This window comes from Podarcis tiliguerta (assembly GCF_965153285.1).
Source record: "Podarcis tiliguerta genome assembly, chromosome: 14".
NCBI classification, from domain to species: Eukaryota; Metazoa; Chordata; class Lepidosauria; order Squamata; family Lacertidae; genus Podarcis; species Podarcis tiliguerta.
Window position 1 is genome coordinate 7,710,246 of NC_139547.1, and position 13,592 is coordinate 7,723,837.

Genomic DNA, 13,592 nt, shown 5'->3' on the forward strand with positions numbered 1-13,592 from the left:
GACCACAGGGTGTCAACTCCCAGATGTGACAGGAATCCCAGTTCCCTCCCAAGTCACAAAACCAGCTGATTCAGTCATGTCTGAATTTCATTTGTCAGCTTGCATACATCTAATTCCCAAACATGACCAGTCATTGGAAGACTACATTAGTGGACAGGGCTAGATGAAAAGCAGGAAGAGAGGTGTGTGTTACCAGTATTCTGCTAGCATTGAACATCATACAGAAATATAATCTCACCAAGCCGCCATGTATTCATATTGAACACAACTTGGGAACACAGCAACAACTTGTAGAACCACATTGGAAGCATCCCTAACCATGTTAGGTAATTACCCATCACCACCCTTGAGCATCCTCTCTGCCAATAGTGGGCAGAATTTTTAACAAGCAGTTCCCTAAATCCCTTCCAAACACAAAGTTGTATTCCCAAATAATTTCATGATCAGCTGCATCAAAGCTGCAAATAATTCTAACAGGATTAATAAGATTCAGTTTACTCTATTAGTTCCCTAGAGCAATTCTTCCTGGATTCACCAACTTTCTCTCAAGGAGAATCTAATCTCTTTTAATTTGCTTTTATTTTGTTACATTTTTAGTTAACTACCTTTATGGAATAGATGCAGAGTAGTTGCACTTATTTTCCGAAACTGTTTTAAGTTTCTTAACAGCGTTAAGAGACTTAAAACAATGTTATCAATGATACATGCCATTTTGCAAAATTGTTGCTTTTGTAAGGGTTATTGAGAAGTCCTAAGGGACAAAAAATACGGCTAAATTAGCTGTTGATATGGGTCTAGAATATTTGCAGTAAAGACACTGATACTGAGTTGAGGGAATTGCGTTAGCCCTACATTTCAGCTTTGTTGTTGTTGTTTAGTGTTTAGTTTGTGACCCCATGGACCAGATCATGCCAGGCACTCTTGTCTTCCACTGCCTCCCGCAGTTTGATCAGACTCATGTTGGTAGCCTCAAGAACACTGTGCAACCATCTCGTCGTCCCCTTCTCCTTGTGCCCTCAGTCTTTCCCAATGTCAGGGTCTTTTCCCGGGAGTCTTCTCTTCTCATGTGGTGGCCAAAGTATTGGAGCCTCAGCTTCAGGATCTTTCCTTCCAGTGAGCACTCAGGGCTGATTTCCTTAAGAATGGATAGGTTTGATCTTCTTGCAGTCCATGGGACTCTCAAGAGTCTCCTCCAGCACCATAATTCAAAAGCATCAATTCTTCGGCAATATCTTAAAAACTGGAGCTTTATATATTATTGAAGCTTTATACCAGCTGCTGCTTCATGAAAGAGACCGTTTGCCAGTCTTGTAGGAGTATTTTTTGAACAAGACATTTAACGGCTTCCAGCAGAATATTAAAATACAATGATATAATAAAAATACAGTGATCCTTTTGACCAAAGGCTCAGTTGCGGGTTGGAAGGAGATTTAAAAAGTTTTCTTTTCCCTTGGTATAAGAAATGCAACCTGTCACTTATTCAAACCTGCCACAAATGAATGAAAGACTGTCATAGTGTAAGGGTTGAAAGCAGATGTCTGAGGCCTTGACTTTCTTTTCATGGACTGCATAATTTCCCTGTATGTAAGCTTAATAAAATGTGCATAATCTTAACCCATTACAGTAAATTCAATAGTTCATTATATATACTTGTTCTCTGGGTGATAGTGTCACTAGGAAAGGTGAAGTGGAAAGAGTAAACACCCAAGGCTGCTTTGAAATATAATTGTCTGGTGCTAAAACATGTGATTTTCCAATAAAATTGTATTTTATGTAATTGGCTCGTTTGCTCTCTGGTTATCCATTTAACTTGTTTACCACAAACATCTGTACTTGTGCTTAATTGCTATGTGTACTGAATACTAATATAGTTAAGCTACAAAAATAACTTTCAAAAACATTTAAACTTGTAAATGGAGAAGAATGTCTAATGAATTTGAGTATTTTATGTTCAACTTTCACGAAGAACATGGCTTTACTTACCTCCAACCCACCCAAGTGTACGGAAGCAAATAATCCTATGACAATTAAGATAAAAAACAAAACAAAACTTACTTGTATTAAAGCAAGACTCATTGAGGATGGAATTCAGGCATATGCTTGAATTTAGCACTGGGAATGGCGTTCCCCTCATTAAACAGATTTGTATTCGGACCTGCCCATAGAAACTAAAAATATTATTCACCCATCATGTTATTTGATAAGCAAGACACCATATTTCTGGTTGTTCTGTTATGCCTCTTGTTCCTTTCCCATTGCACAATTCTGTTTGGTTTAAATTGTTCCCCATCTGCAACAGATCCTTTTAGTGCTATTGCAGCTTGGTAGCTTAATCCATTAAAACGTTAAAGGAACGGGCATTTGGGGCAGCTTTTATTTAGGTTCTGGTGCTCTGCAATGCCTTCTTTGCCCTTAATCATAATCTCCATTCTGTTGAAATGTAAAATAAATATTTAAAACTAGGGCTGTAACTAAAATTGCTACGTTAACCAGCTAAAGTTTTAGTTACTGAACTGGAAAGGCACAATTCTAATTATGGTTACAAGTTTATTTTTGAAGGCTTCTATGATGAAGAACACTAAAGATGACTTTTCCTTCTAACAATGAGCAAGTTGCTTTTATTTATGAAATTTATCTTGTACTGTACTTGCATCCGTTTCTCAAAGGTATCACTTGATGTATTTTAATTTATTTAATCTGTTAAGAGGCAAATGATAAGTTAAAAGTTTAATAGATTGTCATTCCTACTGAAATTGAACTACTTGATTACTTGATCTTGAGCAATGGCAATTATTTTTGAAAGCTGGTAATCTCTCTAATAGATTTCTTTGCAACACATATATAGTTACAATATATATTTAGTCTGCTTCTCTACTCAGTTTTGTCATATGAAATGGTTGAACAGTGTATGCCATATTTGATCAGTAATCTGTAAGTGCTTTTCTTCCTTTTATTTAAAGCTCCTCCTGAGTTTCTGAAGCAACCCTCTAATATTTATGCTCATGAATCCATGGATATTGTGTTTGAATGTGATGTGACTGGGAAGCCAACTCCAACAGTGAAGTGGGTAAAGAATGGAGATGTGGTGATCCCTAGTGACTACTTCAAAATTGTAGTAAGTATATCTTTAGTATATATCCTATGGCTTGATTTCCTTGTGTTTTAACTAAACGTATATAGTGCTAAATTGGGTACATTAATCAATGTATGCTTGAGCCACCAAACTATCGATTTTCATTTTTCTCTCTCCAATAACTGCATAGTCACAATAGTTTGAACCTAGATAGGCAGAAAGACCCTTTAAATTTAGAGGATCCATTTTGTGATGTGGTATGGTAGAACATATGTTGGTCATACAAGTTCACCCACACTTCTAATTGTACTTTATCAATAGAAAAAGTATGGCAGACCTTGCCAATGTGACAATAGGTTGCATCCTCATGCTAGGACACCGAAAGCTTATTCTAATGCCTCATGTGAATATGCTTTGTGAAGTATCTCTCCCATCTTTGGGGTGTTTGTTGCATTCCATTTGAAAAAATCAGCCTTCATCACCATCATCCTTCAGAAGGTAGGACAGAGGCACTCCTGACCAGTTTCATTTTCCATTGATGGTCTTTTCAGGTCTTTTCAGGAGACCACTTTCAATTAGACTAGAACACTGTTTGGTACATACAGCAATTCTGTCAATGCCCATTAATGGTTGCCAAATATTGCTGTTTTTCTAACAATTTGTGCTGATCTTGATGTTGTGGAAGTTGAGCACTGAAGTCCAAGAGCTCTTGAACACAAATGTAATTTAGAAGTGTCATGAGGCATAAAAACATCGTTTCCCACGTTTTCCCCACCCTTTGAAGCCTTGGTAGTTTCGACTTCTCCATTTTAGTGAATATTATATTATGCCATGTATGTGTTCTCTTTTAGAATGAGCATGACCTACAAGTTTTAGGTCTAGTGAAATCGGATGAAGGATTTTATCAGTGTATTGCAGACAATGATGTGGGAAACATACAGTCTGGAGCCCAGCTGATAATACTTGATCATGGTAAGAAACTAGGGTCATATATTGCCAAAAGTGGGGAAGAATAATTTCAGGTTTACATTTTTTTCCACAAGGAATTCTCTACTTCGATATGAGTGACAGCTGTTTGCTCATGTTATAAATGCATTATCTTTGTAAAATAAAATTTCTAAATGTGTTCTCTTTAGTTTAGTTTGAAACAAACTTTTATATTGCAGAACATTCCTTCAACCTGTGAACATGATAGATTAAAGACACACCATGATTTGTCTTTACTGTTGCATTTCATAACAATATAATAATTTAGCAAGGTAATTGGCATTGATAAAATGAGTAATGATTACTTTTCAGTAGTTAAATTACATCTTAGTTATCAAAACTATCAGCTGTTAACAACAACAACAACAACAACAACAACAACAACAACAACAATAATAATAATAATAATTCTTTCAGTGGCCAGTTAAAGCAAATTCCTTTAAAAACATTTATGATACAATTTTAATATCATTCCAAAAAACCCTCATAACATTTATTAATCACAACCCCGTGTTGCGATTATCTGTTATCATTTTAATTAACCAGAGCACTTGAATGCATGGCACTGGATTCCATACATTCAGATACTCTCTTGGTGGTTCATCCTTCAGCAGACTCTTGGAAGTGTTGTATAGCCATCCTGCAGGGAGTTTTGTGTGGGTGTTCTACATCATCAGAAGAATCTTTATTTGCATCAGCCACTAGTCATATCAATAAAATAAAATAAAATGTACTGAAGATAGAGGTAAAAACTTAACTATACAAAATATATTCTGGAGGTTTACAGTGTGTGTGTGTGTGTGTGTGTGTGTGTGAGTGTGAGAGAGAGATCACAATGGGGAAAGATTGTGACATACAACCTAGAAAAGGATGGCATCCATTTGACATATGCTTCTCTTGACAGTGGAGTAGGCTCCCTTACCCTTAGCCCTTCTATTGACTGCCAGAATTGACCTCAGACACATAAAGACTTGTGGCTTTCGCACAATCTTTTTGTCACTCATCACCCGAAGACGTTGCAAAAGAAGGCCCAAGAGACCACCATAACCAACTGGATCAAGGCCTCCATCATCCTTGCCTATGATGCCCAGCATCTATGGCCCACTCTGCCAGGGTAGTGGTGACTTTGGGAGCCTTGGCTGCTAATTCGAGAGATTGGTAGGACAGCCACCTGGGCACCCTCCTCATTTACCAAACACTACAAAATGGACATTTATGCCTCAGCAGAGGCTGCCTTAGGGGCAGAGTTCCCTTCAGAAGGTAGTTTCTTCTCAGCAAATGGCTTATAGGTGCTCCCCCCAGTACTTTGGGTTCCGGTAGATCCCATTGTGACTGGATCCAGTCATAACAGGAAAATGGGTCATTGGGTACTTAGCATGAAGGATTGTTTTCTGATAGACAGTAACAGCCAACCACTTCCACACTGCAACTTCCTCTCTTGTTATGTAAGCCTATATTCTGAAAAGGCTTCAGAGCCTTTCTCTGCCCTCCTCATCTCTCTGCCTCTGCATAGTTGTGCATGTTATAAAGTTTTAGTTTTCAAGGTTATTCCGTAATAAAATGTTCGTTAAATAGGACTCCAAGGTTTCCAAAGGACATCTTTTAAACTTAGTCACCCAATGGAAACTGGAGAGCTCCAGAAAGTGGGAGTAAGGGGAGGAGACAGCATGCAAATTCACCAGGTGGTTTTCCTGTCTAGGCTAGCAGGACATCACTTGTCCATCAGAAAAAGATACTTCACAGTAAGTACCCAGTGACCCATTTTCTATTCGTGATAGTTTTTGAAGCTGGAGAGACATTCTTACAGCAGCACGTTGCTAAATGGCAAGTACATCTGTATTATAGAGGCTGTCTGAAGGATTGTATTTCCCTATATGAGCCTGTCTGGGCTTTGAGAATTTCGGGGGAGGCCTTTTTCTTCGTCCCTCCATCTGCACAGGCATGTGAGGACACAAGAGAGGTCCTTTGTGGCTGCTCCCAGATGGGCGAACTCCGTTCCATGGGAGGTCACGATAGCACCCTCTCTGCTTTCCTTTCACTGGCGAGCAATTTTTTTTTGGTTTAAACAGGTCTTTGGTCATGAACTGGCTATTGTGGCAGAATTTTGGAAGGGTGGGTGTTGTACTTGTGCTTTTGAATGGTTTGAAGGGTTTTTTAAATGTTTCTTTTAAGGGACACGGGCAGGAGCTGAGACCGAGCAATGGGAGCTCACCCCGTCGCAGGGATTCGAACCACCGAATTAACTGTGTAAGCACATTAATTAAAAGGGATGCAGGTGGCGCTGTGGGTTAAACCACAGAGCCTAGGGCTTGCCGATTAGAAGGTCGGTGGTTCGAATCCCAGCGACGTTCGAATCCCAGCGACCCGTTGCTCGGTCCCAGCTCCTGCCAACCTAGCAGTTTGAAAGCACGTCAAAGTGCAAGTAGATAAATAGGTACCACTCTGGTGGGAAGGTAAACGGCATTTCCGTGCGCTGCTCTGGTTTGCCAGAAGCAGCTTAGTCATGCTTGCCACATGACCCGGAAGCTGTACGTCGGCTCCCTTGGCCAATAAAGCGAGATGAGCACTGCAACCCCAGTCATCTGCGACTGGACCTAACGGTCAGGGGTCCCTTTACCTAAGGTTTTTTTTAGTGCTGTTTTTCATAGGACTACTTATTTACTTGCTTTTTAATATTTATATTTGTGTATTTTTAGCGGTGTTTCTTTTAATTTATGCTGCGAAGTTCCTTGGGAGAGAGGTGGGATATAAATGAAATAAATAAAAAAAGAGCTGTCAGATTGTCTCTGTGGTTATGACATGGGGCTCTGTAGCATTTTACAATTATAAAGCATGACAGTTCTATTACAGTTTGTCCTATAAATATGGAATTCGTTAGAGAATCTTCTTGGTAAGCTGTCAAAGGCTTTTTTGGGGAAAAGAATAAAATCTAAAAAATTGCTAAAATCTAAAAAATGTGACTAGATGATTGAGGTTGCTGATATTTATATTTACACAATAGTATGCATGGCTATGCTTGATTTTTCTAAATCTTAAGAAAATAATATTTTTTTTAAAAAATAATAATCTTAATGAGGTACTCTTTGCTTTTTCTTCCATTTTATAATGCATAATTTCTGATAGAATTTGTTTCAGGCACAGTGCAGTGTTTATCCATGGATTTGTTGCTTCTGAAGGAAGTAGATAAATGTGACTTTTTATTGGCTCTGTGTAAAAACATACTGTGCCTTTGTGTTGCTCTTATGTTAACACTGGTATCTTATCTAAAATACAGCATAACTTTGGGTTGAAAGGATAGGAAGAGTTGCTTTCCTTTCTGAATTTTCTTTGTATGATGCATTGATAATGACACACCTTTTTGATTATTGTACATGACAGGAAATTTTTAATGACTTCCTTTAAAACAAAATATGTCATGGGTGTGGGAGGAATGTTTTTATCACACTTTTATGACTTCCTTTAAAAGTTTACGTTGGAAAAAATTAAAACATTCTCCATGCCAAAGTGGCATAAAATTTTATAGGTGGATTTGGGGATGAGCTCAGAAAGTACTCATTTCACAAAACTTAAATAGGGCAGTCAACTATTAAAATCTTTAAAAGTAAGTGTTTCATTACATTTTCAGAATAGATTACAAAAATCAGAACGATAGTAATGCAAGGCAAAAGAAAAACATGGATATCTGTGTTATAGTAGATCAGTCCGTATCAAGCTTGAGATAATCGTGTAATTTGAGAAATAAAAAGGGTCCAATCTTTCTGAATCAGAGTTATCATAGCCTTAGGGCAGCACTGCATATTATGATTCCTGCAGAATACACCAGTGTGGTATAATTCTTGCGTTCCTCTGAAACAGTTAGAATGTCTAGCATTGTTATTAATTTAGTGCTCTCAACTTTTTTTCTTGAACTTTCCTATCACCCCGCCCCCGACCCCCAGCCACACACTTTTCCTTCTCATTCATCTCACTCTTTGCTAGCCAAACCTAGTTAATTCTTCACAGCTTCCAGGAACCTTGAATCACCTTTGAAATTGATGCAAATGTATAAATAGTACTTGTGGCAACTAACAATTGCCTCTAGTTGACACTTGAAAATATCGCTGAAAATAAAATAAAAGAAGAAATAATGCAAGATTTGTTCTAATAATATGTTAAGCAGATGCAATTTCTAAGGGGAAATTATTATTGTTGTTTAATATGGTTGTAGAAGCCAGGGTAGTATTAGCCTGCTATTGGAAATAAAATTACAATCTTTCTATTTGGGAACAGATGATCAAATTATGGAGTTTAGTCATAATGGTTATGCTAATGAGTTTTCATTAGGGTTAATGAAGGGAAACGGGAGACTATACAATTTTAAAGAAAAAAACGATATTTAGTGAATATTGAATTCAGCTCTCAGGACAACTAATTAAAGACAGTAATTGTTTCACTGTTTCATAAGGGAAAGTATTCTTTGAAAAGATTGTGAATGTGTTAGTGTACAGTAGTAAAAAGTTTTGTATAAGCTTGAAAATATTCATTTAGTCTTTTATTGGTGTCAAAACAGAAAAAAGTTACCTCACCATCATACATTTTGCCCTCCTGACCTAGTTGTGCTAATGCTAATGATAAGTAACAACAATAATTTGTTACTTGTAGCCGGCCCATCTGACTGGGTTCCAACAGAAAATAACAGCACAGTTAAACTTCAGATATTAAAATCTTCCTGATACAGGGCTGCCTTCAGATGTCTTCTAAAAGTCAGATAGTTGTTTATTTCTTTGACATCTGATGGGAGGGCGTTCCACAGGGCAGGTGCCACTACCAAGAAGTCCCTCTGCCTGGTTCCCTGTAACTTTACTTCTTGCAGTGAGGGAACCGCCTGAAGAGCTGGACTTCAGAGTCTGGGCTGAACAATGGGGTTGGAGATGCTCCTTCAGATATACTGGGCTGAGGCCGTCTGGGGTTTTAAAGGTCAGCACCAAAACTTTGAAGTGTGCCCAGAAACATACTGGAAGCCAATGTAGATCTTTTAGAGCCAAGGTTATATGATCCCGGTGGCCAGTCCCAGCCACCAGTCTGGCAGCCACATTCTGGATTAATTATAGTTACCAAGGCACCTTCAAAGGTAGCCCCACATAGAACGCACTGCACTGGTCCAAACGGGAGATAACCAGAGCATGTACTACTCTGGCGAGACAGGGTGTAGGGTCTTAGCCATCATACCAAGTGGAGCTTGGTAGACGGCCGCCCTGGACACATAACTGAGCTACGCTTCCATGGACAGCTGTGTGTCCAAAATGTCCCCAAAGTTGTGCATCTGGTCCTTTAGGAACACAGTTACCACATTCAGGACCAGGGAGTCTCCCACACCTGCCCACCCCCGTCCCCCCAAAACAGTATCTCTGTCTTGTTGGGATTCAACCTCAGTCCGTTGACCATCCTCCACCTGTCTCCAGACATTCACATAGGCCATTTACCGCCCTCGCTGGTGTCACTCAGAAAAGAGACCCTTTCTCCTGTGTGCTATTCCCAGGTGGTTCAATAATCTGGGCACAGCAAGTTACCTTGGCATAGAAATATCTCATCCTATTCTGTTTTTCTTTACTTTTTCTCAACCATGTTGTTAAAAGAAAAACCCTACAAAGGCATTTAACCACTATATTTTTTACTTCCCTGGGTACTTAGTTGACTTTTTGCAATCTGCCCACACCACATCATATGATAAGGCACCTTCCTCTTGTGTCCCTGATTCTTATGCATTTAGCCTCTATTACTTTGAGAAATCCTGGGCCATTTCCTGCCATTTCGGTGCTTAAATCAGCTCACAAATAATTAAAACATAAGGCAGTAAAACATTGCATAATTTTCTATTCGTAGTAAAATCTTCATGTTTTAGCTAATTTACAATAATAAATAGTTCTAATTGAATCTATTCTTAAATTAGATCAGCCTCAGCAGTGTTTATTGGCCAGGGCTCCATATTATCTACTTAATTGAGCTTTCAGTTGCATGAAATTATTAAATAATCTTCTGAACTGTTGGAGTAGAATTAAAAGCAAAAAGAGGCAGCTAATTGCACAACAATTTTAGCTGTACTGCACCATTTCTTTCAAATATCCTTGAAGGTAGATATACATGGAAATATATTGCAGGGATTCAAAATATAAAGAACTATTTATGTAAAGATTTTCTCGAAACAGGGAAGCCTTATTTCTAGGTCTTCCTTAGAATTGATTGTACAAGCTGTTTAAAAATAAATGCTTGCTCTCATTTCTGAATATTTTCATTGGTTGGTTGGTTGGTTGTGTACATATAAAATGTGTTTGTACACACACATACGCACCCTTCATATTTTCAATTAATTCACTTTCATCTTAAAATACTTCCATCCTTTTTTCTATTAATGTTCAAGGAGTTTACAATAAAATTAAAACGAGAAGTTAATTGTTCATTGTTATTCTTATTTTAATGCAGTGGCACTTCAAATAATTTGTGAAATTAAGCATGCCAGGCTTGCTCTAATAATGATGGCATGCAGCATGATATCTAGGTGCTGTTTAATCATGAGGAATAATGATTCATGAAGAGAACACGTTACTGGAGTGAAAGATTGAAACTCTTTGGGGGTAGGCGTTAGTGGATCTCCTGTTCATATTCTTCACATACTGGTTGGAAATGGTTTCAAACTACCTTAGGATTCTCACACTCCTTTAATAGATGAATTCACAACTGAGCAACTTAAAATATGCCCAAAAGAATCACTACACCAAGCTAATCAATGTCTATTTTATTCTTATGACTAGTATAAACTTGTTTTTTCAGTTATTCAAAGAAAAATTGAAGTTCTTCTTGAAGTATGCTTATTTGATTGCAGATTTAATGATTTTCTAATAAATATTTCAGTGCAAAAAAAGCTTAAATGTCAAACTGATGTTTTCATTCTGAGGTGCTACTTTATCCTCAATTTTCACCCTTCCCTTCCCACTTCCATTATAATGGAGATTTGACTGCCTGCTCTATAGTGATGTCTCCTTTGATATTTCCCATTAGTTTTCAGTAGTTACCTTTTTTGCCTGCATGCCAACCTTCAGTTTAATGGCCTTTTTTGTGTGTTCATTTTGTTTTGTTTCCCATCGTGGTTTTGTTTATTGCTTTTTTGGTTTTTTTCTTGTTTCTCTTTAAATCGTCGTGATGTATGCCCTTCATATTCCCCAATGTTTGCACATGACAAGATGTTGCCATCCCAACATTACCTCCCACTTCACTGACCAGTGCCACTACTGACCATCTAGCACCAGCTACAAGTGGACCGTTGCCTTCTGCCCCGCGAGATGTTGTGGCTTCCCTTGTCTCTACCCGCTTCATCAAGCTGACCTGGAGAACACCTGCATCTGATCCCCATGGAGACAATCTCACCTACTCTGTGTTCTACACCAGGGAAACCGTAAACAGGTATAATTTTTTATATACAAATTTACAATATAGTAATTTCTTTACTTGACTGTTTTTAAGCTTTAGTTTTCTTACCTGTACCACTCCAAAGGCCTGGTAAGAAGTTCAGAAGTTTCCAACTAAAATAAAATGTTGTGACTTTTTTTAAAAAAGAAAGACACATTTTATGTAGTTGCTTGGAGATACATGGGCTCAACTTGAATTTTCAGAGTGAAGAAATAAGGATGAGATGTTGTCAGATAGACACTTGTGGCTTCATCCTGTTTGCCTCTTGCCTTGCTTCTTGTGAGAGTATCTGATGAGGGAAAAACAATTTGTGTCTGTCTAGTGCATTTAAGGGACGCGGGTGGCGCTGTGGGTAAAAGCCTCAGCACCTAGGGCTTGCCGATCGAAAGGTCGGCGGTTCGAATCCCCGCAGCGGGGTGCGCTCCCGTTGCTTGGTCCCAGCGCCTGCCAACCTAGCAGTTCGAAAGCACTCCCGGGTGCAAGTAGATAAATAGGGACCACTTACTAGCGGGAAGGTAAACGGCGTTTCCGTGTGCGGCTCTGGCTCGCCGGAGCAGCGATGTCATGCTTGCCACGTGACCCGGAAGTGTCTCCGGACAGCGCTGGCCCCCGGCCTCTTGAGTGAGATGGGCGCACAACCCTAGAGTCTGTCAAGACTGGCCCGTACGGGCAGGGGTACCTTTACCTTTACCTAGTGCATTTAAACACTTAAGAACACACATTGAAAAAATATTATTGAAACTTCAAGAACTAACTTTGCAGATGAGTTGTTTGGATCTTAGAGCCATTGAATCGGCTTTGTTTCTGAATTGTGAATGCTATTCTTTGAGAATACCCTCAAAGTGAGGAATCATGTATTTCTAGAAGAATCAAACATGAATGCTGGCTGTCCTTGGTATAGCACTTATTTTGGGAGCTTTGCTTTTGTGGGACATCAAAACTACTTTAGCTGGGAAGGAGTTCTTTAATTATGTTGGAAGCTGTGGAAGGCCTATGGTTTAGTGAGAGAGCACATGCTTTGTATGCAGATCATCTCAGGTTCATCTTCAGGTAGGGCTGGGAGAGACATCTGTAACTGTGCAGAGGTCTACTCAAAGAATAACATTTACAGATAAGCAAATCCCATCTCCCCCATCATTACTTTGTCATTACTCTGTCCTGTGAACATTATTCTGAACTAATACCTTCCCTGTGGTGCTGTCATTTACTGCTTATGTGTACCAAGTATTTTCTAACCTCAAGTTTTTCCCCATGTGCCTTTTTTTTTTAAGGGAGCGTGTTGAAAACACAAGCCATCCTGGGGAAATGCAAGTGACAATTCAAAACTTAATGCCTGAGTCTGTGTATGTTTTCAGAGTGGTAGCTCAAAACAAACACGGGCCTGGAGAAAGTTCATTGCCACTTAAGGTGGCAACACAACCTGAGGGTAAGCTTTAAACATTTCCACTCTGTTTGTTGCTGTGGCAGATGGTGATAAAATATTTTTATCCTTTTATCCTTTTCACACAATGTAGTGGTAGCTGCGCTCTGATTAACTTGCTATATAATTTTGTATAATTACACTTGTATCACTTAAGCCTGGTTCCTTTAAGATATGCTCATGTTATGTTAAAGTCAGTTGTCTATTTTAATGATTTAGAGATGATCCAGTGAAAGTTACCCTACTTCTAAGCCTACATGGCAAAAAAAAATCTCAGCATATTATTAATAGGACAATCCTATGCATATTCACTCTAAATAATTTCCACTTTGTGCAATAGTGCTTACTACCTAGCAAGTGTGTTTAGGATTGCAGACTAATTCTTATCTTGAAATTAGTAGTATTTAAAAGATAAGACTTCTGCCTGCATAGTAACAAAGGAAGTTTAGTTTTGGCTGGATCATGTTCTAAGCATGTGTGCAATCTAATCTTGCATCGGATAATCCCTTACGGATAAAATTCAATTTAAATTTATCTTTGGACGCAAATAGTTTTATGGCAATGTTAAGCTTCTTGTGCAGTCTCATTATACTTGAGAAGAAGCACAAAGTACACTTATGTCAGGAAGAAAAAGAAGTTAGGGAGCATAGAATCATAGAGCATAGAAGC

General features: G+C 38.6%; 1 protein-coding gene across 16 annotated transcripts in view; it reads left to right on the forward strand.

Moving 5' to 3' along the window:
- Window positions 1-13,592, forward strand: part of NEO1 (neogenin 1) — a 102,496-nt gene that overhangs the window by 47,267 nt on the left and 41,637 nt on the right. For 9 of the 16 annotated variants that reach the window (XM_083412965.1, XM_083412957.1, XM_083412956.1 and 6 more), the window contains exons 6-9: window positions 2,961-3,115; window positions 3,925-4,045; window positions 11,278-11,497; window positions 12,775-12,929. In XM_083412965.1, the coding sequence (XP_083269091.1) occupies window positions 2,961-3,115; window positions 3,925-4,045; window positions 11,278-11,497; window positions 12,775-12,929 (651 nt within the window). The remainder of the gene's footprint in view (window positions 1-2,960; window positions 3,116-3,924; window positions 4,046-11,277; window positions 11,498-12,774; window positions 12,930-13,592) is intronic. The other 7 variants (XM_083412968.1, XM_083412964.1, XM_083412960.1 and 4 more) reach the window with 1 other exon arrangement.